Raw genomic sequence first — 21,499 nt, forward strand, 5'->3', positions numbered from 1 at the left:
AAGGCCCCACCCTCGGCAGTTTAAAGCAATATCAGAACGCTATTAAAATCAGTTAAAATTATTTACATTCTTTATACACAAAGAATGCAAGCAGGATGAAAAAAGTATCCTGGCAACACACTTCCCCCTGCCCAAAATCCAACATGAGACGGAGTCCAGCAGGCCTATATAGCAGGGCTCAGCAAAAAGCAACCATGGGCCTTGATTTATTTAAGAAACATTCTAGTTTCCTGCTGCCATATCCTTCCTTTCTTCCACCATGAAACTCAAGGTGGTATACCTGTGGCCTCCTCCCAAGACCCAGGACTGCTTAGCCTAGGCAGCAATATGTCCTACAAGCCGACGTCATTCAATCTTGGGTCCCTAGATGTTGTTGGACTACAACTCCCATCATCCCCGGGGCTCTTAGCCAACAAGGACCCAACTCTGATGAACTCGGTCTTAGGACGGAGCCTGCAAGTAAGTGTGGGAAACTCTGGCCCTCCAGATGTTGCTGAATTACAACCCCCATCAGGCTCAGCAATCGTCATCTATGGCTGTGGATGATGGGAGGTGGATGCTGGCATTGAGAAGAAGTTGAAGGCAAGGTACTCTCTCTGTCTCCAGTGCACCAGAGCAGCCTGTCCAGTAAAGACATGGATGAAAATGCTGAGGCACTGAGTGCTTCTGATCCAAAACATTTCCCTTTTCCAGCACACTCCACTGCTATCCATCCCTCTCCAGTTTTCCATTCCTACTGTCCACCAGCGCCCCACCCCCACAGCCAGTTTTCGGTATCCACTGACCATATCCAGTTCTCATTGCGTGGCTTTGGCTATCTTTTCCCCCCCACCTAAAAATTTATTGGACATACGTAACCAATGGAGCTGCCTCAAGGTTACTGGTACCTCCCTCTCTTCCTTGGAGGAAGGGCTCCATTTTGGCCACATAAAGGTTGGCAGCTAGGAAATTGAATTGGCTATTTGTATACGGGATTTCCTCACAAAGAGAGGGTGACTCTTGTGGAGTTTGGAGTTTACAGGGTTAAACTCCTTGGTGTCCTGTATCTGGGGAGTGGCCTGACGCAGGGCCGTACGTCACAGGCTTTGTCTGTGAGAGTTGCTTTCACTTTTGACTGAAAGAAGCAGGAGAGAGACTGTGTGTGCTTTTAGCACGGAGAGATGCCGGAAAGTTCTGATGGATTTATTGCTGTGTAAATAAACGCTTTTAGAGATAGCAACCAACTGTCTCTGGACTTGATTTATCCCTCTATCTCACATGGACGGCAGGACCGCTGCAACTCTGTTTTCCTGCCCAGGTCAGCCCCCAAGCAGAGCTGCGCAGGGGAAGCGCTGACTGGACAACAGGATTTAATGCCCAAAAGGTTATGGATCATCCGTGTTTCCTGCCAAGTGTGAGGAGGGAAGAAGGCTCCCAGCTTTGAGCTGCCTTGAGCTCCTGCCAGGAAGGGCAGGGGGAGACGCTGGTGGAGAGCGGAGCCAAGAGGAGGCTGCTTCGGAGGACCAGCTAGCTGGCAACGCGTGAGTACGCTTAAGCCCCGGGGGGAGGAAGATGGCTGCTCAACCACAGCAAGGCCATGAGAGCTACCCTGGTGAAAGACTGAATGGGGCCAATTGGGAAGACTGGAGTAAGCGCATGTACTACTGGCTGGAAGAAAATCAGCTTTGGGAATGCACGCAGGCCGATTCAGTTCTTGCCCAGCCCAGTACTGCAGCTGCAGAGGCTGAGAAGTCTGCAGGCGCAGTGGAAGCCTGTGAAGCAGACGTGGCTGCTGCTCTAGAAAGAGAGCAAAGGGTGCTAGCCATTTTAAGGGCCAGCGTTGATGTTTGGCTGTTGCCAAAGCTGCAAGGGAAGAAGCCCTGGGTCGCGTGGCAGGCACTGAAGACGGCATGTCAGGCCGCAGTGGGAACCAGACCAGAGGGGGCTAGAGGATGCCCAGAGGAAGCTGCAAGCCCAGAGGGGGCTGGGGCTGTTTTGGGAAGCTGTTTCTATGCTTCAACATGTCTGTGTGATGGTCCGGGAGAGAGGCTGAGAGCTGGGAAGAGGAAGGCAGTAGCAGTCTGTTCCTCAGGCAGCTGGGCACCCAGGAGTGGGGGTGCAGGCCGATCCAAGAGCTCTGGGAAAGCCAAAGTCTCCAAGAGTTGTTTGTGCTCTGAGGCAAAGCCCAACAGTGAAGGGCATTGTTCTGCAGAGGCTCTGGAATGCAAGGTCAGCCACCTGCTAAGTCAGATAAGCAACGGTTCTCAGGCGGCGAAGCGTGAGAACACCAGCAGAAGCCTTGCAGCAACCATGGCAACCACTGGCAGAGGCCCCGGTGGGGGTGCGAGCGTCGTCATGGCAACCTTGGAAAACAGCCAGAGAGCCACTTTATCTCTTGTCATCGATACGGGAGCTACCCACAGCCTAGTGCCATCTGGTGGGCTCCTGAGAAATTGCAAGACAGTTAAAACTGGACGTTTTGTCATGATGGCAGATGGTTCTAAGAGACAGTTAACTGAGACTGGTTTTTTATACTGTCCTTTTATAGATCATGAGGTGCAAGCTTTTGTGGTCCCCGAGCTTGCTCACTCTCTTTTAAGTGTATCAGCACTTATGGCTGATGGTTTTGATGTGGTGTTTACTAACAACATGTGTTATTTCTACAGGGATGGGAAGAAGCTCCACAGTGTTGAGGGGAAGGACAGGCTCTTTCTGTTGCAGATGCCTGTCACTGATACTACTGTTGCAGATGCCTGTCACTGATGCTACTGTTGCAGAGTCCCCTGAAGAAGCACAAGTGCAGTGTGCAAATGTACCACCACACCATGATTGTTTACATTTGTGGCATCGCAGATTTGGGCATGCAGGGTGGTCATATGTTAAGAAAGCCGCAGAGAACACCATTGGGTGTAGGTTCAAGGCATGTGATAAATACTTAGATTGTCAAGCTTGTAAGAAATCGAAGGTCACGACATGCACATATCCACGGTCAGAAAGGAGGACCAGCAAACCCTTTGAACTGGTTCATGCAGATTTATCGGGTCCGATGCAGATAGCTTCTTTAAGTGGATCGAAGCATGTTTTGGTTCTGATTGATGATTTTTCGAAACACACCTGGCTGTTTACACTTAAACACAAGTGGGAGGCGGCTGCACTGATCAGGGATTGGATCACAGCGGTAGAGCTGTGTTTCTCCGCCAGGGTGGTTTCCTTTCAAATCTGATCGGGGGTCAGAGTTCACAGGTTCTGCACTGCAATCTTTCTTTAGGCAGAAAGGTATCAGTCATCGATTGACTGCCCCCTACTCTCCGCAACAGAACGGGGTTGCGGAGAGAAAACATCGTACCCTACAGGAAGCAGCGAATGCTATGCTGGCAGACTCGGGTCTGCCACAGTGCTTTTGGGCCAAGAGTTATAAGACGGCATGCTTTGTTCAGAACAGGGTGTTCAGTTCAAGTGTGGGAGACACGCCGTACTTTCTGCTGCATCGGAAGAAACCAAAAGTGGATTTCTTGCGTGTGTTTGGCTGTGAGGCTTGGGTCCTCATTCCAAAGGCCATTCGCAGAAAGGGAGAACCAAGATCTAGGAAAATGATCTTTGCAGGCTATGAGCCGGGCTCAAAGGCGTGGCGTTTCGCATACCCTACTGGCAACTAGTCTAAGCTGCTTATTAGCGGCAGTGCTGAGTTTTGTGAGCAGAGTGGGTGGAAACGTCTTCACGGGAACCTGGATGTTCTGTTTGACTCAGATGAGGAAGAGGAGGAGGACGAAGCTGAACCTGTTGCTGAGGTGCACAGTCCACAGCCACAGAGTCCAGAACCGGGATCTCCAAGGCAGAGGCTCCGAACCTCTCCAAAAGGGAGTCCCAAGACCCCTCCACAGGTCTCTGTCAAGTCTGAGCCAAAGAGTGAGCCATCCTCACCTGCAGAACCAGCTGTGAGGCCAAAAAGGCGCAGCAGGTCAGAGGGGGAGATTTCTGACACGGGGGATGGTGTGGCTGTTCCAAGTGAATCAGGCGCAGTTCCAGAGTTCACGCTGAGGAGGTCAGCAAGGTCAACCAAGGGAAAGCCACCGGAAAGGTACGAAGCCACTAGCGTCTGGGTAGGTGTGGCTAGATGTGAACCTGAATCCTTTGAGGATGTTCAGAAGTTGCCTCAGTAAGAAGCTAGCAAATGGCGTGAGGCGATGCAGAAGGAGATGAACTCAATGGAGTCTCTTGGTGTGTTCTCACTCACACAATTTCCAGCTGGCAAGCACGCTGTGAGTTGCAGGTGGGTTTACCGTCTTAAACCCACAGAAGCTGGAGAACCCCAGTATAAAGCTAGATTAGTAGCCCAAGGATTCACACAGAAGAAGGGTGTCCACTTCACGGAGGTCTATTCGCCAACCTCGAGAGCAGAGACTCTGAGGACGCTTTTAGCAGTTGCTGCACAGAGAGGTTGGAAGGTGAACCATTTTGATGTGGATGTTGCCTACCTGAACTCAGACCTCCAGGAGGAGTTGTACATGCTTCCTCCTCCAGGGTTTGAGGTCAGTGCGCCAGGCATCGTGTGGCGGTTGCACAAATCCATCTATGGATTACGCCAATCTGCCAGAAATTGGAACATGTGTCTGAATGAAGCCTTAGAAGAGCTAGGTTTCAGGAGAAGTATTGCGGACAGCTGTCTTTACCTTAGAGGTTCAGGTAAGATGCAGCAAGCTGCTCAGATTTTTGTTGATGATATCTTGATCATGGCACAGACAGGTAAACAAGTGGAAAAGTTTGCTAGGGAGCTTGGAAAGCAGTTCAAGCTCAAGCAGTTTGGAGATGTCAAGTCGTATCTAGGCGTAGGGATCACGAGAGCAAGAGATGGAAGCTTTTTGCTCAGCCAGAAAGGTAAGATTGAACAGTTGCTTGAGAAGTTCAAGATGTCTGAGTGTGCAGGTGCCAAAACACCCATGGAGGCTGGATACGTGAAAGAATGTCAGCAAGTAGAACGCGCTGTGTTCGAAAATACTGAACTCTTTCAGTCAGCTCTGGGTAGTCTGCTGTATCTGTCACAGTGGAGCAGACCAGACATAGCGTTTGCTGTCAATCTGCTCAGTAGAGAGGCTTCAAGTCCTAGTGTGCAGGCCTGGAATGGTATTAAATGGGTGCTACGTTACCTGCAAGATACCAAAGACTTTTGCCTCAAGATGTCAGCTGAGGGCGGTGTCAAGCTGACCGCCTGGGTGGATTCAGATTGGGCTAACCTTGAGGACCGCAAATCAGTGTCAGGCCTGGCGGTGAAGTTTGGGAACTCAGTAGTTGGGTGGAGGTCCCGGAAGCAAAGTCTCATAGCGCTTTCATCTACTGAAGCTGAGTTCAGTGCGCTATCTGAGGTTTGCAGAGAGCTGGAGTTCTATGCGTGTTTGGTCCAGGAACTCTATGGGGAACATTGTCTTCCCGTCGTGGTGCACGAAGACAATCAACCGTGTCTCAAATTGGCCGAGACGGCGCAATTCAAGGCCAGGACCAAACATCTGGACATACGTTTTCAGAATGTGTGTCAGAGCGTTCGTGAGGGGCTACTTACTCTAAAATACTGTCCCTCAACAAAGAACCTCGCTGATGGTTTCACAAAACCGTTAACCTTCCAGAAGCACGAGGAGTTCTGTGAAGGTCTGTGTTTGGGGTGAGCATTGTTGCTTATTTCCCCAGATGCAGGACAAGAGGGGGTGTGGAGTTTGGAGTTTACAGGGTTAAAACTCCTTGGTGTCCTGTATCTGGGGAGTGGCCTGACGCAGGGCCGTACGTCACAGGCTTTGTCTGTGAGAGTTGCTTTCACTTTTGACTGAAAGAAGCAGGAGAGAGACTGTGTGTGCTTTTAGCACGGAGAGATGCCGGAAAGTTCTGATGGATTTATTGCTGTGTAAATAAACGCTTTTAGAGATAGCAACAAACCGTCTCTGGACTTGATTTATCCCTCTATCTCACACAGACGGCAGGACCGCTGCAACTCTGTTTTCCTGCTCAGGTCAGCCCCCAAGCAGAGCTGCGCAGGGGAAGCGCTGACTGGACGACAGGATTTAATGCCCAAAATCTCTCACCTTCATGTCCTGGTTGTGAGTTTTGCAGAAATGCCTGGGTGGCCGCTGTCGGAGCCAGAGAACTGATGGATGTCAGGCCGACCCTGCATTCTTATCCCTTGCCCCATGCTCTCCCCACAGTGATGGAAGGTGGGCCAGGAAATAAACATTTTTATACATATGAAAAACAAATCATGGATTGAGAACACAATGTTTTGTAAAGCTAAAAAAGGTCTTTTTTTAAAAAAAAGTTTTTGTTTATCTCTGTTCTGAAATCTGCTTTTAAAGTAAATTGTGTCAATATATTTGGGTTTGTTTATAAGGCAGAAGTGACGAGCTGCTCCCTAAAAATGAGCTCTGTATCAACAAAAGTTTTACCTATAATGATTCATAATGAAAACTTGTAAGAAACGTGAGATTTTCCCCCCTTGAGCTTTTGAACTACACCTCTCACCAACCTTGACCATCTGGGCTGAGGCTTATGGGAGTTGTTGCCCAACATCTGAGCAACCCCATGTTGGATATCCCTGCTCTATACTTTTTTTATTTAATTTCTATACCACTTTATAATTTTAAGAAAAACCTCAAAGCGATTTACAGCATACTAAATCAATAAAACATACCGTAGTTTTCGCTCCATAACACACATTTTTTTCCTCCTAGAAAGTAAGGGGAAATGTCTGTGCGTGTTACGGAGCAAATGCTTCCCTCCTCCGTGGCTCGCTTTGAAACAGCAAAGCGGGAGAAGAGCCGCTGAGTGGGGAAGAGAGAGGGACAGAGAGCCTGCTTCGTTAAAGGAGCAAAGCGGGAGAGGAGAGGAGCCACTTACACAAGTGTCCGGTTGGCTCCTTTAAAGCAACCAGGCTGTCTGTCCCTCTCTTCTCCACACTCGGCTCGCTAAATAGCAGGAAACATTTTCAGCTCGCTAAGCCGGGGGGATGAGCCGGGGAGGAGGGAGAGAAGCAGAGCCTGCTTGCTTTAAAGGAGCAAAGAGGGAGAGGAGAGGAGCCTTCTCCCCTTATACCCCTCTTCTGCATGATTAGCAGCATCCTTCTCCACACACTCCACGCGTGCTCCTTGTCCCTTGAGTGCTTTCCTTCCCTCCCCACTTAAAACGTGGTTACAAAGCACAGCTCCACATGGATCCTCAGGATTTTTGCACTGGGTCACCCCAAATTCACCATCAGATCACATAGCATGTCCATGGCTAGTTTGCACCAAAAAAATCACGCACCCACTGTTGCCTGGGGCCGCAGTGGTGCAAAAACGCGGTTACAAAGCACAGATCCACATGGATCCTCAGGATTTTTGCATTGGGCTACCCCAAACTCACCATCAGATCACATGTCTGTGGCCACAGAATGAACCACAAAAATCATACATCCACTGTTTCGTTTAGAATATTTTTTTCCTTGTTTTCCTCCTCTAAAAACTACGTGCGTGTTATGGTCGGGTGTGTGTTATAGAGCAAAAAATACGGTAAATAAAACAATGTGAAATATGTGAAATATAGAGTATACGGTCAAAGCAACGTAACAGAAAACTAAACTATTATCTTGAAGATTTCAAAACAACACATTACAAAGGTCAACTACAGAATACATATTTAACATAGTAGGGCTGGGTGAGTCTGGGCCCCGCCCCCTAGACCAGGTGGGAAAGGCCTTGCAGGGAGTGGTATATAGATGGCATCTTACCCCCAAAAAGCTTGCTAAAATGTATAAAGGGAAAACATCAACCTGACATAAAAAAGAGGAAGGGTCATACTATCATATGTGGTGGACCTGTGTAGCCATTGGCAAATACTGGAATGATATTTATAACGAGAGTTTAAGAAACTATTTAAAATTACTTTAAAAAAAAACAAAACGTCAAAGATTTCGCTACTTGGTATATTACCATCAGAAATTTAAAAAGTTATAAGATCATTGTTTATGTATGGTATAACAGCAGCTAGAACACTTATAGCAAGGAGCTGGAAAAATGAAACGCTCCCAGAGATTACAGATTGGCAGATACTCATCTTATGATATCTACAATTAGCAAAACTGACGAGATCAGTCAGAGGAATATGGAAACAAAAAAAACCTAGAAAATGGATAATATTTCAGAATTATGTAAAACTCTTGTACAAATAACTCCATATGAGCAGAAATTGAGTGATATTTGTAAAGAAAAAGATCAAAGGAATGTATACAAAGCAGAAAGAAATGGTATTATATAATGTAAGCCTGTGTAAAAAAGAATGTTATATGAAACAGTATAATGAGCGGGAGGGGAATGATTGTGTCGTTGAGTACTTTTACTATGTAAATAACTTTGTCTTTTTTCCTTACATTTATTTCTTGGTTTCTTATCTTTGTTAATTCTTTATTTATTTATTTATTTATTTATAAATTTTCTATTTTCTATCATTTTGTTTTTTCTACCTGTTAAGAGATTGTACATAATGTTTGTATGTTGTTGTTTAGTCGTGTCTGACTCTTCATGACCCCATGGACCAGAGCACGCCAGGCACTCCTGTCTTCCACTGCCTCCCGCAGTTTGGTCAGACTCATGTTTGTAGCTTCGAGAACACAGTCCAACCATCTCATCCTCTGTCGTCCTTCTCCTTGTGCCCTCCATCTTTCCCAACATCAGAGTCTTTTCCAGGGAGTCTTCTCTTCTCATGAGGTGGCCAAAGTATTGGAGCCTCAGCTTCACGATCTGTCCTTCCAATGAGCACTCAGGGCTAATTTCCTTAAGAATGGATGCGTTTGTATAGACATGCAAATTTTTTAATCAATAAAGAACATTAATTTTAAAAAAGGTTGCAATCAACTTAACATATGCGATACACGCACTACGCTCTAACGCCTTCTGAATCATCTTGCACTCCAAAACAAAGGGATACACTTCTGCTAAATGCACGCTCGCTGATTACAGGCGCATACTTGGGAGAAACAGGAACTAGCCTTGCAAGGAAAAAGAAGCATCCCATCTACTTCTCTTCTCCCCTCGCCCCCACCCAAGGGCCAGGCCCATGCTTGCTCCCCTAAACCAAAACCTAACCAGGAACCCAGCTGAGGAGAGCTGCACTGAGGCGCATTCGTGGGAGCCTCCCTCTGAATCTTCCCAGGAGCAGGAGGACTGTATAGATTTGGAACAGTGGTTTGCGGAGGAAGAGGGGGTTGGACTCGATGGCCCTTGTGGTCTCTTCCAACTCTATGATTCTATGAGTTCAGAAGGCAGAAGATGGGAAATACTGGATGGGGAACAGCTAGCAGAAGAAATGGTTGATCTTTGCCTTAATTTGTAACTCAATGCCTTGAAGATCCAATAGCATTTCTTTTTAAACGCTGACAATGCTTTTATTGTAGCTTTTTTATTATTTCTGTACCCCCTTGCTAACCAAGTATTTTTATACATATGAAAAGCAAATCTTGGATTGAGAAGATAATGGTTTGTAAAGGGAAAAAAAGGGGCTTTAAAAAAAAGTTTGTCTTTGTTCTAAAATTTGGTTTTAATGTAAAGTGTGTCAATATATTTGGCTTTGTTTATAAAGCAGAAGTGACCAGCTGCTCCTGGAATAAAAAATGAGCTCTGTATCAACAAAAGTTTTACCTATAATTATTCATAAAGGAAAGTTCTAAGAAACGTGAGATTTTCCACCCTTGAGTTTTTGAACTACAACTCCCATCATTCTTGGCCATATGGGCTGAGGCTTATGGGCGTTGTTTCCCAACATCTGAGGTACCCCATTTCCCTGAAGCAGACAGATGCTGATCCACAAGACAAGGGCAGCCCATCATTTTGGCATTGAAGGGCAGAGGTCAAAACTCAACAGATTCATCACACACCTTGAGCATTCCAGATTCACACTCTCCCCGTTTATCTAGCAACAACTTGCAACTTCTTGTCTACATTTAGTATATGTGACCTTCATTACTTTAATACATATATATGTGTATACAAATTTAAATACAAACACCAAAACATCAAACGGATTCCATGCATTTAAAATTCATTTCCGCCTTTATGAGTTTCTTGATGTGAAGTAAAGAGTGAAACTTGAGTGGAACATTGCATACATTGATATGGCTTTTCACCTGGGTGAATTCGCTCATGAATATTAAGGTCTCCACACTGTGTGAAGCTCTTACCACACTCCATACATTTAAATGTTTTCTGCCCTGTATGAGTTTGCTGATGTATTCTAAGGTTTTTATTTTGACTGAAGCTCTTTCCACATTCAATACATTTAAACGGTTTCTCCCCTGTGTGAGTTCGTTGATGTGTTCTGAGGGCTCCTCTATCACTGAAGCTCTTTTCACAATCAATGCAATTAAATGGTTTCTCGCCCGTGTGAGTTCGTTGATGTATTCTAAGGGATCCACTACGACTAAAGCTCTTTCCACATTCAGTGCATTTAAACGGTTTCTCCCCCGTGTGAGTTCGTTGATGTGTTCTGAGGTCTCCACTACAACTGAAGCTCTTTCCACATTCCATACATTCAAATGGTTTCTCTCCTGTGTGAGTTCGTTGATGTCTTCTAAGGGCTGCATTTTCTCTGAAGCTCTTTCCACATTCAATACATTCAAATGGTTTCTCTCCTGTGTGAGTTCGTTGATGTCTTCTAAGGTTTCCACTACAACTGAAGCTCTTTCCACATTCCATACATTCAAATGGTTTCTCTCCTGTGTGAGTTCGTTGATGTATTCTAAGGGCTGCATTTTGTCTGAAGCTCTTTCCACATTCAATACATTTAAATGGTTTCTCCCCCGTGTGAGTTTGTTGATGTTTTCTAAGGTTTCCACTACGACTGAAGTTCTTTCCACATTCAATACATTTAAAGGGTTTCTCCCCTGTGTGAGTTCGTTGATGTGTTCTGAGGGCTCCTCCATCACTGAAGCTCTTTCCACATTCAATACATTTAAACGGTTTCTCCCCCGTGTGAGTTCGTTGATGTATTCTAAGGGCTCCACTAGAAGCCAAGCTCTTTCCACATTCAATGCATTTAAACGGTTCCTCCCCCGTGTGAGTTCGTTGATGTATTCTAAGGGGACCACTACAACTGAAGCTCTTTCCACATTCAATGCATTTAAACGGTTCCTCCCCCGTGTGAGTTCGTTGATGTCTTCTTAGGTCTCCACTATGACTAAAGCTCTTTCCACATTCAATACATTTAAAGGGTTTCTCCCCTGTGTGAGTTCGTTGATGTATTCTAAGGGGACCACTACAACTGAAGCTCTTTCCACATTCAATGCATTTAAACGGTTCCTCCCCCGTGTGAGTTCGTTGATGTCTTCTTAGGTCTCCACTATAACTAAAGCTCTTTTCACAATCAATGCAATTAAATGGTTTCTCCCCCGTGTGAATTCGTTGATGTGTTCTAAGGGCTCCACTGGAACCCAAGCTCTTTCCACATTCAGTGCACTGAAATGGTTTCTCCCCTGTGTGAGTTCGTTGATGTGTTCTAAGGTCTCCACTACGACTAAAGCTCTTTCCACATTCAATACATTTAAAGGGTTTCTCCCCTGTGTGAGTGCGTTGATGTCTTCTAAAGTTTCCACCTTTACTGAAGCTCTTCCCACACTCCATACATTCAAACGGTTTCACCCCTGTGTGAGTTCGTTGATGTGTTCTAAGGGCTCCACTACGACTAAAGCTCTTTCCACATTCAATACATTTAAAGGGTTTCTCCCCTGTGTGAGTTCGTTGATGTGTTCTGAGGGCTCCTCTATCACTGAAGCTGTTTTCACAATCAATGCAATTAAATGGTTTCTCCCCCATGTGAGTTCGTTGATGCGTTCTAAGAGCTCCACTGGGACCCAAGCTCTTTCCACATTCAATACATTTAAAGGGTTTCTCCCCTGTGTGAGTTCGTTGATGTGTTCTGAGGGCTCCTCTATCACTGAAGCTCTTTTCACAATCAATGCAATTAAATGGTTTCTCGCCCGTGTGAGTTCGTTGATGTATTCTAAGGGATCCACTACGACTAAAGCTCTTTCCACATTCAGTGCATTGAAATGGTTTCTCCCCCGTGTGAGTTCGTTGATGTGTTCTAAGGGCTCCACTACGACTGAAGCTCTTTCCACATTCAATGCATTTAAACGGTTTCTCCCCATTGTGATTTTGTTGATGTATTCTAAGGTCTCCACTTTCACTGAAGTTCTTTTCACACTCCATGTATTTAAATGGATTCTCTCCTGTGTAAGTTTGTTGGTGTATCCTCAGTCTTCCAAAGTGACTAAAGCACATTCCACATTCCTTGCATTTAAACTGCTTCTTTGTTCTTCCCAATGAATTCACAGATGGCTCCGTAGAATTCCGACCATCGTCTTCCTCACCTGTTTGGGAGTGGGGGGGAGAGAGAGAAAATCCTGTTAGACTTTTAGGAAAGACAGTAAATGAACCATCTTCCTCCGTCCATCCTGACCAGGTTTACAGGTTCAACTTCTTGAGGAGCGCAGAAGCCAAGGCAAGTTGTAGCTTCCTGGGAGGGAGGAAGAAGTCAAGGGAGTCTCAGATCCCCTGCAGGGATTCTGCTGCCTCTGTAGAAGCCCCTATTGGGCACCCACTTCCCAAGAGCCTCCACCCATTTTCAAACACCTTTGGCAATTCCTTCCGCCTGCCTGTCCCTTCTCCCTTCCTAAGGCTGGCATGGTATGGACAGGAATGGCCTTGTGGCAGTTCCCCAAAGGGCCACAATAAATGTAATAATGTGTATCTCTGTAAATCCTTGAGTGTGCTTCTAAAACAGAAGTTATGGTAGTCTGTGCTTTATAACTGATTATTTTGCAAGTTGCCGCCCCCCAATTGGGGCAGAAATACAGCTAATATGAGAACCACAAAGATACAGCTGAAAACTGGAACATGAGTCGCCACATGGTGCAAATGGCTGCATGTAACACAGCTTCCCAACATGCACACCAACACAACATAACAGAATGCTGTGGGAATCAAAACTAAATCAGGAGAAATTGCCAGTGCTTATCGCACATGTGTATTATAAATAAAATGAGGTAATGATGAATATGAGGAACGTGAAACTCTAAAGGGACTTTTTTAAGGAGGCGGGGGACGCAAGAAAAATTTAGATTCTTTTGGCAACAATAAACATTAAAACAAGGAACTGCTGAGCAAAAACAGAAACAGGAGCATGTGCAGAAGTTCTTGCGCTGTATTGTTTTTTGTTTAAAATGATGTTTTTTATTTTTTTATTTTTGTACCCCTTAAAACTTTAATAAATATTATTTTTTTTTAAAAAAAAGGGTTCAGGCGACAGCTTACACCAGGGTATAGCTGTCAACTTTTCCCTTTTCTTGCAAGGAATCCTATTTGGAATAAGGGAATTTGCCTTAAAAACAGGGAAACGTTGACAGCTATGCACCAGGGACGTGATTTGTAGCAGATGACCAGGGATTTTTAACTCCCTGTTGTTTAATGGTAGCGACGGTTCTCCTTCTCCCAAAACCAAGCTGCCAAAATGAAGAAAAGAGGGGTGACAGGGATGCATTTTTATGACTTAAATTTGCCATTGATCCAGCAAAAGCTGATGTTTAATGTATACTGGCCTGCACAATATTTTTACTGGAAGGCACTGTGTAATACAGAAATATACTGGAGATGTAATGCTAGAAATATCTCACTGAAGCATATGAGAGCATGCCCAGTGATATTTTCTTTTTAGTCTGAAGTTATCCAGGTTGGTTTTTTTATTGGCAAAATCCTTGAAATTTGCAAATGCTTTAAATTACATTCCTGTAGTATGAGGATTAATGGCAAAACAACCAAGTAGATTTTGTGAGCCTTTATGGTTGCTGAGACTTCTACTTTGAGCTGGAAGGATAAACATCCACCACCTGTTTTGCAATGGTCTGAGGATCTCACTGCCCTTGCCACATTTGAACACATTTCTTATGTCTGAAATCTGTTTCATTATGTTTTTTATATTTCGTTGTTATTTCACTTTTTTATTGTACACTGCTTGGGTATTTTGATGTTTAGCGGTCTACATATTCTGCAAAATACATAGACATATACAGTGGTGCCCCGCAAGACGACTGCCTCGCAAAACGAAAAACGCGCAAGACGAAAGGGTTTTTCGTTTTTTGCGTCGCTTCGCAAGACGATTTTCCCTATGGGCTTGCTTCGCAAGATGAAAACATCTTGCGAGTTTGTTCGCTTTTCCCCTAAAGCCGCTTGAAGAGGCGCAGTTGCGACGGACCATGCTCCGCAAGACGAAAAGACTCGTGGAACGAATTAATTTCGTCTTGCGAGGCACCACTGTATAAACAAATTGTACCACTCTGTCTCAGCTGGCAATCTTGCATCTGTGTTCTGAATGAAATGAAATTTCTGGGCCCTCTTCAGAAGTAGACCCATCCATATTCAATGTATTGCAGTAATCCAAACAGGAGGCTATCATGGCATGGATAACAGAAGCCAAGCTAGGGTTAAAAGGTGGTTCTTACCACAATGACAACCTTCTTCTTCACTGACAAAGATGGTCAAAGCATACATCAAAACAACATATCTGATATTTTAAGTCAGAGAGGGGGAGCCTGTGACCCTCCCAGCTGTTGCTGCACTACAGCTCCCATCATCACTAGCTATGCAGGCAGAGGCAAATAGCAGCTGGTTCTGAACATCATGAGTAACCCATCTTTTTTGGCCCCTTCTGTGTCCTGATATGTCCACCCCTAATGTTGTGGCAATTTCCGTAAACATGAAAGCAACAGCATGAGAGTGGTGTTTCCAGCTATCTCACTCCTTGCCTTTATGAGGCCTTGCAAATTGCTGCAGGGGAGGGTCTGTTTTTAGGACCAAGGGGTATTTTTAGGACCAAGGGGAAACCGTCCAGCTCCCTTGTTATTTTTGCTATTTACAGGTGGAGTAATGTTGTTAATGTAATCTTGTTATATTTATAGAACTTAAATCGCGTGTGTATGTTTTGGTATGTTGTTACATTTGCTTTTGTTTCATTGTGAACTTGCTTTTGCACTGCTTCTCCCTGCTTTCTCTGTCATAAGCAGCTTTGAGTATGATTTTTTCAGCGTGTGTGGGAAAATGGCAAATAAAATCATGAACGAATGAGTGAAAAAGTAAAACAAAAACAAAAACAGAAGTTCTTGCGGAAAGGGGGCGGGGCCTTCAAAGGTCTCATAATTGACCCAAAACAACACAGAGGTCTACCTGTCAATTGTGGTCCAGCACTTGGACATCTCTGATGTAAATGATTGGTCGAAATCGAAATGCTTTGTTTGAAATTATATAAATACCACTGCCTGGACCACTGGGCAGGGTTGCAGTTGTGTGGAACGATCCAACTGTAACCTATTGCTTTGCAATAAATAATGGTGGACTCCTCTCTGTTTCGGAGTTTTATTGGTGTGAACTCAGGAGGTAAGACTAGATCCCATGGAACATGAGACTTACCGTATTTTTCTGTCTATAAGACGACCCCTATTTTGGGGGCCTCAAAATTTTGAAAATAGGGGGATTGAGCTTTTGGGGAGGATTATTTGGGGGGGATGCTGAAAATCACTAACCCACCAGAACGCAGCTCACAACCACTCGCGTTGCAGCTGCCTGATCGCTGCCATTAGCCCTCCTGCTTGATCGGCAGCTCCGCTTTGCAGGTGGCCTTCCCCCCTTCCCCCTTCATTTACAGAGTCTGCATGGGTAGAGGAGGCTACGGAATAGCAGGCGGGCGGTGCAACGTTACGCAAGAGGAGCAGTGCAGAAATTTGTAGTCTCCAAGATGTTTCATGGGAAAGGCATAGAGGGGAGAAATATCTTTGATCAGCAGCTTTGTTTTGCAGGCGGACTTCCCCATTAGTTTGCAGAGTTTGCTGAGCAACAGAAAGACGCTGCATGGCAAAAACAAACAGCCTACAGCCTCCCTCCCAGCTGTAGGGCGGGCAGAGTGGGGGGAGGCAAGCAGACTATGGAGGCCCCAGGGCTCGCCACTGCGAGGAGCTGCGACTGCCAGAGCAAGTACTGCATTTATTTATATATTTAATTGCTATATTCCATGTATAAGACGACCCATGTTTTTTAACTTTAAAAATTGGGTAAAAAAACCTCGTCTTATACACCGAGAAAGACAGTAATTTGCAAAGGACTGCTCTGAATACATGGAGAAGAAGGAAGCCCCCTGCTTGCATCTGGACCCCCTGGGAGAGGCGGTGGATCCACCCACTGCTGCCTCCTCTGTCCTCCTGCCCTGCAAACACCCTCTGCTCAGGAGAGAGGGGCAGAAAGAGCCTTCAAACCCATCTGTTTGCTCCTCCTCCGCTGCCTTTTCTTGCAGCAGCCCAGTGAGAGGGGAAGGAGCTGCAGCACCTGGTTCACTTCAGATACACACAAGGTTTACTGGGATTGTGAAAGAACAAGACCTCTGCCTTCCATGCGGTGGGAGTGGGGTGGCTTAAAAGTGGGGGAGAGACCTCCCCCTCCTGTCCTTTCCCAGGACGTTCACAGGTTGGATAAGTTTTTGTGAAGAGTGTAACTTGAAACCTTCCGACTGCGCATGTTCAGGAAGTTTGTCAGACCTGCTAGAAGAACTGAACTGAAAGGACGTGTTTTTCTCTAGTGCTGTAATGTCAGGAATAAACATCATGTAAATAGATTTCTGACTTATTTTCTTTCCCCTGCGGAAGCAGGAGGGAGGGGTTGTGCATTTTGCCCATGCTTGGGAAAATGTCGCCTATCAAAATCTCCCTGGTCTGTCCGAGATATCAGCCAGAGGAGGTTACCGGTAGGCAAGCTCCGAGGACAGTGAGAGGCGCCAGCCTCTATGGAGGGGGCTTGCAATCTGACAAATGGTAGCAGAGCCCGGTGGTTGCAACAACAAGACGGCTGAGCACCAGGTGGGAGACTTTTTTTGCTGATAAGCAGCGATCCACGGACCTCTGCGTTGCTGATTTATGGCTGGATGGTGAACGCGAATTGAAAAGTCTTTGGTTCCCTGAGAAAAAAGCTCCTGTTTTGGATAAAACAGAACGGAGAGAAGCCACATACTTCGCATTCTAGAGCTGATAAGAAGTTCCATTGCTAAGCGACAAGACGTGAGTACTTTTTGAGCTAAATTTATGAGCTGGTTAGCTTAAAGCAAAGAGAGAAAAGAAGCTTCAGAAACGAAAGCAAGGCTGGGTGTTTTTCAGCGACGTTTGTTGTAAACAAACTGATGGAAAAGGGACTTTCCGAAGCAGCTTGCTGATTGCTGTTGGATTGCAGCGAAGGCTTATTGTTTACAGACTCTGTGGAAGGGAAAATGCCAGGCAGCTGTGCTGACTGCCAAGTGCAAGCAGCTTGTAAACAGCCCAATAGACTTTTGGATTTTCCAGTTTGTAGCTGAAGCTGCAGCTTGCGATTAAAAATGGCTCTGTTCTCTCAGAAACTGAATAGCCAAAACTGGCTAGAATGGTCATTTGCAATGGAATTCTTGCTGGTGGGAGAGCAATTATGGGACTTATTACAATCCCCACAGCCTGTTGCTGTACAAGCACAGGGGGAGAAGGCTGCAGTTCAAAGTGAATTGAAGCAGCGTGTCCTGAGAATTTTGGCGAAAATGTGGACGCTTATCTTGAGCCAGTCCTAAAGGGTGCAGAAGAACCAAGGGTTGCTTGGGAATCACTCCGCAAAGCTTGTGAAGCTGGGGTGGGAAGCAAGGACCGAGAATTGGTTGCGCCAAAGGGGGAGAGCCAAGATGAAGCTAGCCAAATTCTTGAGAGCTCATCGAAAGCTGGGAGGAGCTTTGAGCCCCAACAAGGAAGTGAAGGGACTGTTGCTGCTGTTGCTGTTGATGATCCTAGCATTGCTGCAATTGCTGTTGCTGATGGGGGGAGTGAAGCTTGGGAATTAAGCACCCCCACTACTATTGCTACAGAGGAGAAAGCTGTAGCTCAGAATGCTGTTCGTCAGGAGACACCACATCAGGAGAAAGGAGCCAAAGGGAGCTCTGTAAAGCCTGAGGCCTCAAACAAAGGTCGTACCCAGTCCCAGGCAAAACCAGATATGGCTTTGATGTCACCAAAAGCCACATCATCCGTGGAGAACTCATTTACTGTAGACACAGGAGCGACGCAACACATGACATCATGCCGGTAACTGTTTTCTATGTTTGAGAAGCAATGCTTCACTGTGAAGCTGGCCAATGGTCAGGAAACGGAAGCAACCGGGATCGGAACTGTGTATCTAGAAAGCCTGAACTTGACTATAAACAATGTTTATTTTGTTACTCATTTAAAGTACAATTTGCTGAGTGTTTCTCAAATCGCTAAGAAGAAACTGGTATTATCATATGATGAGGAAAGCTGCAAAATCTACAAAGATGGAGAGCTGTATCTTTCTGCCGGAGAGAAAGACGGACTGTATCTGTTGACATTTGATGAAAAAGATTATAAAATGTGCACAGCATGTGAATCTAAAATGCTTTCTCTTGCAGGTATCTCGAAAGAAGACACGAGAGGAAAGGCAACAAAGATTAACAAAGTTTTTCAGCGGGTGTACGCTGATGTAATTGGTCCTTTAGCACCATCTAGAGGCAATGCAAAATACTATCTTGTATTTGTTGATCATTTTTCTCAATATGTATGGATTTACATGTTGCAGAGTCTCAGAGAAACCTTAGAAAGGTTTAAGGAGTTTTGTGATAAAGTTAATAATATTCATGATGCTAATATTGATTTTCTTTTCACGGATGAGAAGCCAATTTTTCTTTCACAGGATTTTCAGGATTTCCTTGAGAAGCAAGGGATAGAGCCTAAGGTTGCTGTCTCAGAAGCTGCATGGAACAAAACTGTCTGTGTAAAAGTGAACAAAGATTTGCAAAATGGCATGAAGGCACAATTGCTGAGTTCACACTTGCCACATGAGTATTGGGCTGAATCTTTATCATGTTTTTGTTACACTTGGGTGAGAAAGGTTTCGAAAGGTATGGAAAGTTCTCCTTTTGAGAAGCTATTCCAAAGAAAACCTTCTGTAGCGCATTTTAGGGTTTTTGGGTCTCAAATCAGGACTGAAACTCCAGATGGGGTGAAGAATGCCAGAGGCATTTTTGTGGGTTATGAAAAGGGTCTCTACAGAGTAATTTTGTCTGAATCTGGTCAGGTGATTCTCACAAAATTTCTAGAAAGTGCTCCTGGACAGGAGAGAGTAATTGTTCACACATTTTCCACTGCTGATGATTCAGATGATGAATTTGATTATTCTGATTATAGTGATACTGAAAGTGAGACAGAAAGCTCAGAGAGTTCTGTTGACAGTTATTGAGAAAGGTTCACACACAAAAGCTAGATCTTCACAGGTTAAGGATGAACCACTCTTTACTATTGGAACTGGTTCTCCGAAAAGTCCTGAGACTGAACCAGTCAGCAAAGAGGATCAGCACCTCATACGCAGGTCTGAGAGAATCACAAAGGGTGTACCACCCAAGAGGTATTCTCAAGAGTTTGCTAGTTCAGCTGTTGCATGTATTACTATTGCTGACAACTCAAGCCAGGTTAAGGGTATGTCTAAGTCAGAGACAAAGACACAACAGGGAGTTGCTAAGCGTAACACAACATTTCCTAACCAAGGTAATGCAGAAGCACTCATTCCTTGGAAGTCAGACAACCAGAGAGTTACATTGGTGAAACCAGTGGCGGGTAGTTCCAAGGGTGGAACTGAAACAACAGGGGATTGTTACATGTATAATAACTGTTTGTTTTCTTCTCTGGATCAAGCTTTGTCCGCAGCTAACAATGATTCATATGGGGGAGGATGTCAGTATATTGAAACATCGCCGCTGCAGACACCCAGACTGTTGACATCACATGATGCGCCTATCTGTGGGAAAGAAGAATTTCCCAGGACGTTCACAGGCTGGATAAGTCTTTGTGAAGAGTGTAACTTGAAACCTTCCGACTGCGCATGTTCAGGAAGTTTGTCAGACCTGCTAGAAGAACTGAACTGAAAGGACGTGTTTTTCTCTAGTGCTGTAATGTCAGGAATAAACATCATGTAAATAGATTTCTGACTTATTTTCTTTCCCCTGCGGAAGCAGGAGGGAGGGGTTGTGCATTTTGCCCATGCTTGGGAAAATGCTATTGGGTGATTGATTAGCAGCTTTGCTTGCCCCCGGAGCCCACACGCTTCCCTGCGGTGCTCTGCTCCAGCGGGCCCTCCCAGCTTCAGCTTAGCAGAGTGATACACAGCGTAGAAGCAGAAGCAGGTTGCCGTGTGTGCGTAATAAATCAGGCTGTCTTCCTTATCTTACAAAGAGCTTTATTCTCGTACAGATCAACAGGTCACAGCTCCCGGTGACACAGCACTCATTCTCTGCTCCTCTCCCGTATTGGAGCACAACACTCTCTCTCTCTCTCTCTCTCTCTCTGAGAGACAGAGTAGAAGAACACTCCCCTCAGTGTTCTAAACACGCCTCAGAATGTGAGACGTCACTCAGAACTTCTTAACCCTGTAAGTTCTGACTCTCTCCATAAATGCCGCCTATCAAAATCTCCCTGGTCTGTCCGAGATATCAGCCAGAGGAGGTTACCGGTAAGCAAGCTCCGAGGACAGTGAGAGGGGCCAGCCTCTATGGAGGGGGCTTGCAATCCCCATTAAAAAAAAGAACTCCCCGACTTCCGGTCGGCGCCAGCGCTAATGGCCGCCTCCTGCTGAGCTCTGCTCAGGGAGGCTTCTTCACGAGTTCGGGTCTGACCGCTACGGCGAAGCGGGGACCCCTAAAATCTCAGGCGCGGAAGCCTGAGAGCAAGGCGGCTCGGTGGGCACCTTAAGCGCCCCCCCTTACTGCAAAGGAGTCTTTTTAAAGGCTCCGGAGCGGCATCGGGGAGCGCGGTGCTGAGAGCCGCTACCCAGCCCGTGGAGTGAAGCCGCGTCGCCATTGACGGAGAGCGCCGATTCCTTCCTGACATTTGGAACTTAAATTGGACTACCGTGAGTAAGATTGAACAACAAATCTAAAAGGAAACAATTTGAAATTGGCTGAAAACGGAGAAGGCAAAAAGTAAGGAAGTCTGCCTTCCTCGGACTGCATGTAAATAAAGCAACGGACAGGAAGCTGCAATTTGACAGAAAGCAGCCTTTAAATTGACGGACCCTGACATTGGACTTAAATCCCCCCCTTAGCAGGCAGGGGCAGGGGGGGAAGATTGGTGATTTGTTTTACCTGCATGAAAGAAGCTTAGAAGGGGAAAGTTCTGCCGTTTTAAACCCTTGGGGAGGACTGCCTGGAAAGTGAGCCACCGGGAAGGAGAGATGTCATTAGAGACTAGCAACAAAGTTGGGCTCTTACATTTGTGCAACAAGTAAAGACCTTATTGGATACAAATTGGGCACTCTGGAAAGATACAATTTGATACCATTTGGAAAATATCGGAATAGGCTGTTATTTTTGTTACTTTCGAAGGGAACCTTTTGTTCTTTGTACTTGGAACTTTGTGCGACTCCCTCTAGAGGCTGCAGGAAAATAGTTACGGCTCTCA

The 21,499-nt window shown here is 45.5% G+C and overlaps 3 protein-coding genes and 2 long non-coding RNA genes across 10 annotated transcripts in view; 1 reads left to right on the forward strand and 4 right to left on the reverse strand.

Moving 5' to 3' along the window:
- The window catches only part of LOC310757234 (nurim-like), a 131,514-nt gene that overhangs the window by 85,706 nt on the left and 24,309 nt on the right, over window positions 1–21,499 (forward strand).
- Window positions 1–21,499, reverse strand: part of LOC310756461 (uncharacterized protein) — a 148,891-nt gene that overhangs the window by 61,895 nt on the left and 65,497 nt on the right. The gene's annotated exons all lie outside the window — the stretch shown is intronic.
- The window catches only part of LOC310757391, a 57,306-nt gene continuing 43,750 nt past the window's right edge, over window positions 7,944–21,499 (reverse strand). The window contains exon 3 of the long non-coding RNA XR_014545144.1: window positions 7,944–8,455. This is a non-coding gene — a long non-coding RNA (uncharacterized lncRNA). The remainder of the gene's footprint in view (window positions 8,456–21,499) is intronic.
- LOC310757369 lies at window positions 9,492–10,388 on the reverse strand. The gene is made up of 2 exons (XR_014545114.1): window positions 9,919–10,388; window positions 9,492–9,886 (listed from the first exon to the last, which is right to left on the reverse strand). It is a non-coding gene; the product is annotated as an uncharacterized lncRNA (long non-coding RNA).
- LOC310758113 (uncharacterized protein) overlaps window positions 10,909–21,499 on the reverse strand; it is a gene marked incomplete at its 3' end in the record, with an annotated part of 13,264 nt that continues 2,673 nt past the window's right edge. Inside the window, exons 2-3 of the mRNA XM_083604050.1 lie at window positions 11,417–12,355; window positions 10,909–10,919 (exon numbers count right to left, since the gene is read on the reverse strand). Coding sequence (XP_083460176.1) covers window positions 10,909–10,919; window positions 11,417–12,266 — 861 coding nt within the window. The 5' untranslated portion in view covers window positions 12,267–12,355. The remainder of the gene's footprint in view (window positions 10,920–11,416; window positions 12,356–21,499) is intronic.

Source organism: Podarcis filfolensis, assembly GCF_964270895.1.
Source record: "Podarcis filfolensis genome assembly, chromosome: 2".
Classification (NCBI taxonomy): Eukaryota; Metazoa; Chordata; class Lepidosauria; order Squamata; family Lacertidae; genus Podarcis; species Podarcis filfolensis.